This window comes from Theobroma cacao, chromosome 7 (assembly GCF_053813885.1).
Source record: "Theobroma cacao isolate CCN51 chromosome 7, ASM5381388v1, whole genome shotgun sequence".
Classification (NCBI taxonomy): Eukaryota; Viridiplantae; Streptophyta; class Magnoliopsida; order Malvales; family Malvaceae; genus Theobroma; species Theobroma cacao.
In genome coordinates this window covers 11,600,450-11,606,846 of record NC_142645.1, presented here as the reverse complement: position 1 = coordinate 11,606,846, position 6,397 = coordinate 11,600,450, and the positions used below count along the sequence as shown (strand labels likewise).

The following is a 6,397-nucleotide window of genomic DNA, read 5'->3' as shown; positions in this document are numbered from 1 at the left end:
ACATACCCAGACTCATCCCATCCTAAAGTCAACAAGCATGCTGCTTATTAACTCTAGAATTATTCCCCTCCCTTCCCCACCCCCCACTCTCCTTCATCTCCACAAAGCTACTCCCTGCTCAACAAAGCTCCTTGCCAATAAATTTATTCCCTGCAGAAGAAGGAAAAGAAAATGGATGCCCCACACCTTGATGATCAAGGTCTCTTCATCTTCCTCGGCGGTGGAAAATCATCCGCCAGCTACCGTTTTGCCGGGATCGCAGGGTGCAGTGGAAGTTATTAGGAGTTTCTACGCAGGAATTAATAGCCATGATCTCGCGTCCGTAGAGCTCTTCATTGCCGAGAAATGTGTGTATGAGGATCTTATGTTTCCTCGTCCCTTCGTCGGTCGCAAGGTACGTAGTAAAAGAATTATTTGCTTTTGTTGTTTTTTTTGCTTTGTAAATATTGAACAAATAGAACATTAATCCTCCCTTTTCTGTCAAAATTAACAGCAATATTATTTATTCTGTATTTAAATGTATTTTTTATCTGTAAAAAGAAAAAAAATATACTATGTATCAAAAATAAAGAAATAAAAATTAAATACTACTAAAGGCTGGTCGGGTTATATATAAATTTCCTCTGGTTTCATTTCTTTCTTTAGTTTAATTTTTTTTTTCAATTGCCTGATACGAAAATTACAATTATATATAAATGGATTAGGCATTCCTAGAAGCCTACAAAAGTTTCGTTGATTCCATGAGCATGGACCTCCAACTTGTTATTGATGATATCGCGTCTAATGAGGAGTCATCTACTGTTGGAGTTGCATGGCATTTTGGTATGTTAGCACTGGACCATTTTTGAATTTCCATTTAAGACTTTTATTTTTTTTTGTTTTTGGTATATTAATTGAATTAACATAATTTATTAGAATGGAAGGGAAAGGTTTTTCCTTACAGCAAAGGTTGCAGTTTTTATCGACTACAAATGGTAGATGGCATAAGACAAATAATGTAAGTGATTTCTTCTTCTTTTTCTATTTTATTTTATAATTTTTTTATTTTGAATGATTGGAATATTTGAATACAGCTAGTTGCGTAAGGGAAACATATATGGATTGTTGACTTAAATGGGTTGAGTGCTTGTATGATCAATGATTGGTCATTAACCAATTACCAAATTATAATACAAAGATTTTATGGTGGTAATACACAGCAATATCTATATATATATATATATACAAAAGATCAAAAAGAGTTTTCTCATTTAACCACATGAAAGGTATAGAAAAAAAAAAAAAAAAAGAAAAGTAGAGAGAGAAAAAAAAAAAAAAACAAATAGAAAGAAACCACGTGCAACGCACGGAACACAATCTAGTCTATATAAAGAGGAACTCAAAGGCCTTCTTTGCTTGACACTTGGCAAAGATATAGAGAAAGCCCCAGCCACAAGCCACATTGCTTTGAGCCACCAACTCCGTTCCCACCTCACTTGGAAAACCAAATGCCTGGTCGATAACTCATATTTCATACACTTTAGTGCCTTCGAAAAGCCTGCCTTGCAGGATAAAAGCTTTTGACTAATCAGTGATCTGTAACTATATTTAAAGAAAACTCCAAGGCATTCCTTGCTTGACAGTCTGAAAGTCATAGAGAAATGCCCAGCCACAGGCCGCTTTAAGCCACCAGCTCGGTTCCCACCCCTCATGGCAAACCAAATGGCTAGGTCAATATCTCATATTTAATACACTTGGGGCCCATGGAAAACCCACCAAGGAAGACAAAAGTGTTTGACTAATCAATCATCTATCTATCTACAACTATATTTGAAGAAAAATCCCAAAGGCTACCTTCCTTCCATATGGTTATTATATTTTTTTTATTTTTTTAATAATTATTATTAAATATCAAATTATATTTAATAAATATTAAAATAACAATTGAAATGTAATTATCTTTTCTTTACATTAAAAATTAAAAAATTTAAATCCAACTATTTACTTGAGAAAAAAATATATACATGTCAATTACTCAATCAAATTATATAATATAATTTTCTTTATCAAATTAAAATATGCAACTGTTATTTGTAAAAGTTTAATTTTAATTTTGCTAATTCTTAAATTTTAAAAAGTAAGTTTTCTTATATTTAAATGTACTCTCTATTTTTTACTTTCTAAACTAAAAAATACAAACTAATAAAATAACAATATGAGAGAATTTAAATATATCCATTGGTATAACTTTAGTATCCATTTGCAAACATAGCAAGATGGAGGAAAAACGAAAAAGAAAGAAATGATGGACTTATATGTAGTCTTGCTAAGATATATGTATGCCCTTAGGTAGTATTTGGTATGAAGGAGGTGGGATCACATTCCCTACAAATTGTCCAATTAAATTATATTGTAGTGTTTATTTTGTAACAAACCACTGTAATATAAGATTGTAATGAATTACATTACAGTCAATGAATGTAATATGATTGAAGTCTAAAACCAATACAATTAAATTGTATTACACTCTGCAATATTGTTAACGACAATTTTACCGTTCAACTTTGTTACTTTGTTAAAAATATTTTATAATGCTATAATTTATTTTTTCATATGTATTTCAATGAGTCTTTTTATTATTCTCAGTAGTCATGATGACTGTCAATAAAATTTATATTATCTTTTAAACGAAAAAAATTAAAATAAAATATATAATATAAAAAATTATATTAAGAAATGAAAATAAAATATATAAGTTTATAATGAAAAATAAAAATAAAAATAAAATATATAACATTAAAAATATATTTAAGACATGATATTTTATAAAAATTGATAAAAAAAAATACAAGTAATGGGTGACTAGAATAATAGTGGTTCATAATTTTGTAAAATAATATTTGTACATGTCAATGTGCACCAACAATTAGATATGATAATATAATTATATTTCATATCTATTTCACAAACTATTCTCAACTCAATTGAAAAAAAAAAATTTACCATTTCGAGAGCATTACACGGGCAACAAACTAGTATTTTATAATTTCTCTCCTGCTCTTACATATAGTACTACTAATTTCTTGACTTTGGCATTGCTTCAATTGTGGTTACATCTACCCACAAGTAAAATAGAAGTCGAATTTTGAATTTTTCGTTTCTAGTCTAATTACGAAAAGTGCTAGATGGGCTGAAAAATATACATTTGTCCCATTACTGCCTCATGTCTAAGGTGACCGTTATTATTTCATTTGGTTTATATTTGCAATATGAAATAGTCATTCCTCAAAATAGTTATTTCATAGAAACATAAAATAATTAACACTAACCCTTTAGGTATTAGTTATTTCGAGTGTTATGGATTGGAATTTAAACCTAACTTTATATAGTCTTAAATTTGAAAATAGAGTTTAAATAAGTCTATAAATCATAAGCCCGCGTTTCTAGTCCAAAAAACATACTTGATAGGTGATGAAAGATCTACGTTTATACTCCCAAGACCCACCCCATCTCTTATTGATGTGGAATCCACGACATTCTACCCCATCAAATTGTGCAATACTCTCGTTGCACTAGCTCTTTACCCGTAGAGGGAAGGGACTCTTACATTAGTCTGGGTTTACATCGACCCTTATATCTCTCATGAGAGCCCTACATCAGTGAAGATTTAGGTTTGCTGGGTTTACTCTCATACCAAATATCACGAACTGGAACTTATTAAATCCAACCTCATGCAGTCTTAAGCTCTGAAAATAGCTTATAATTTATTAATATTTTAAATAAACTTTAAATTATTAATATTTTTAAAATAAAAGAAAGTAAAAATAAATAATCATATTAAAGCTGTGAATAAAAATTTATTAATATTATTAATAAATTATAAAAAATAAATATTTTAAATTAAAAATTAATATTATAATAAAAGATATTTTTTTTATCACATATTCTTTTGCCATTCCAACGTTATTTTTTCTAACTAAATATCAAAATGAGTCATATATAATAATTCTTATCTTATTCTATTCTACGAACCAAATTACATAATAATTATGTGTATCATATTTTATAGTTATAGAATAATCATTTTATTCTACGAGCTCAACTATGGCATCATTAGTCATGTCATCGTGTTTGAGGACCTATTTTATCAGCCATCAAATTTCAGTCCATCTTGTATTTAATTTTTATGTAATAAATATTATATATATAATTTCTTATTCTTCTTTTTAGGTGAGATTGTAACGATGTTAGTAATAGTCCAAGAGATTAAATTATTTCCCTGTTGAACAGTTATGGACGAGATGTTGCTGAACCTTCAATCAAGCTTGGGGAGGCAGGTTTGGTATGTAAATTACCCTACGTCCCTACCCATTACATGCATAACCTTTTAAACAACAAGATAAGTAGAAACGCCAAATATCAGTCAGGCTGTAACAAAGTAGAGTCTTGATAAAATTATGAATCAAATTAATAAGAACAAATAACAAGGAAATAAAACTATGAGCTTGTTTGGTTTTATTTTTTTAATTTAAAAGCTATTATAAAGTTCTTATGAAAAGTAATAATTTTTAAATTAAGTTAAATTTGTTTGGTAAATTTACTTTTATAAGCTTTTTTTTATAGATAAACTGTTTGACAAAATAACTTATATAAGTTTTAATTTTGATCAAAATTACTATAAAAGGTATTTCATAAATAAATTTTTATTAATCACAAACTCCTTTGTTCACAATGGAAAAAAAGTTAACTTTATTTTTTTATTTATTTAAAACAAATTTTTAGAAATATAAAAGTATTTTTATATAACATAAAATTTATAATTAATAATAAATCATATAAAAATAGAAATGGATAATGTTGGGTTTATTTTTAATGAATGAGGACATTTTTGAAACAAAAACAAAAAATTCTCTTGAAAAGGAGCCATGTTTTTAAAAAAAGAGAAGAGAAACTTTTTTTTTAAAATTTTATTCTTTAAAAAAAGCTTTTTTTTTCAAGAGCTTCCCAAAATCTTTATTTAGCTTGATTTCTACTTTTAAGAGATAGACAAGGTGAAAAAAAATTAGGCCAAATGGGCACTATATATATATAATAAAGCTTAAAATCTTAAAATTGCATCAAGTTTTGCTTCTAACTTTGAAAATAAGATTTTTAGACTTGTTATTTAATTAATTGGTTAATTTTGAATATAATATACAGGCAGCTATGAAGGGTGTAATGTGGCTGTTGCAACAGTTTCCTCAGTTGGAAGACCAGCTATGAAGGAAGCTATGTTATATATGGAGTGTGGACATTCAATCAACAGCATCTCAACTGTCCTTTGGGTTAATTTTGTTGCGTTTGTTTCCTAGAGTTTGTATTTGTTGAGATATATCTATACCTTAAATAATTTTTTTTTGCATAAAAATCGTTTTATGCAATCGATACTCATGGATTTGACCCACACAACTTCATGCTTCAGCTATTCGAGAAGGCATGTGATGTTCATGTGCAATCTGAACTACAATTGTTGTTAGATTTTCTCAATACAGAATTATGAACTTACATTATTTATATTTATTTTGTCTTTTGTAAAATAAGCTAAACTTATTTGGTCTTGATAAAGTGACACTTAATTATATTCTATAATTAGATCTGATTATTCATGTATGTAGCAGAGATACAAGAATTTGTTGATTCATATATGCAATAGTGATACATGAAGTTGTCGGTCCATGTATGAAATAGTGATGCATGAATGCAATAAATGTGGAATTAATGTGTAAGATGTGGAATTAGAGTGTAGGCCTACAGGAAACCCTATCTCCTAAAATGGTTGGGACTAGGGATTCACCATATAAAGGAAAGGCTAGGTTCCTTCTCCTATCATTCAAAACATAAAGATCTCACCCACTAGAGAGTTATAAGGAAAAAGAGAGGAAAATCTTAGTGCACTGAAGACTAGTAGTCAATCTGGTCAATATTATTTTCGTTGTCAAACCATAGATCAGAAATTAGGTACGCTTTGTGTTCTAAATTTTTATTAAAGTAAATCTTGGATTTGTATAACCTTATTTATACAGAAACTTTTTTATCAATAGATATCAAAGCCTACCATAGTTTGAATTTAGGATCTAACTAAACATTAATTTATGTGATTTAGAATAAATTTTAAACCCATATTTTTTTTTCGAAAATGTTGGCTATTCCCCTGCACTCTCCCAACACTACATTTTGTGCTATTTTTCTGAATTTTAATGCACTTTTAGTATTTATATTTATATGCATGTAAATGATTATTATAGATATTTTGGTGAGATATTTCTAGAATAAATATGATAGAAAAATAATATGCATATGTTTGAGTTGAAAGTAGCATGTACTTGTCTTAGATATTTATGTGTTCTCAGGATAAAGTTATAGAGTACAAATTTGAATA

General features: G+C 28.4%; 1 protein-coding gene across 1 annotated transcript; it reads left to right on the top strand.

Moving 5' to 3' along the window:
- On the top strand, nucleotides 1-5,532 carry LOC18594614 (uncharacterized). The gene is made up of 5 exons (XM_007022229.3): nucleotides 1-394; nucleotides 705-822; nucleotides 916-997; nucleotides 4,270-4,321; nucleotides 5,179-5,532. Exons 1-5 carry the CDS (start codon nucleotides 38-40, stop codon nucleotides 5,239-5,241), a joined length of 672 nt encoding a protein of 223 aa, XP_007022291.3. The 5' UTR covers nucleotides 1-37; the 3' UTR covers nucleotides 5,242-5,532.
- The last annotated feature ends 865 nt before the right edge of the window (nucleotides 5,533-6,397 follow it).

Coding starts and splice junctions, on each gene's coding strand:
- LOC18594614 (XM_007022229.3), top strand. CDS start 38: ATGCTGCTTATTAACTCTAGAATTATTCCCCTCCCTTCCCCACCCCCC. Junction 395..704: donor GTCCCTTCGTCGGTCGCAAG/GTACGTAGTAAA, acceptor TAAATGGATTAG/GCATTCCTAGAAGCCTACAA. Junction 823..915: donor TGGAGTTGCATGGCATTTTG/GTATGTTAGCAC, acceptor ATAATTTATTAG/AATGGAAGGGAAAGGTTTTT.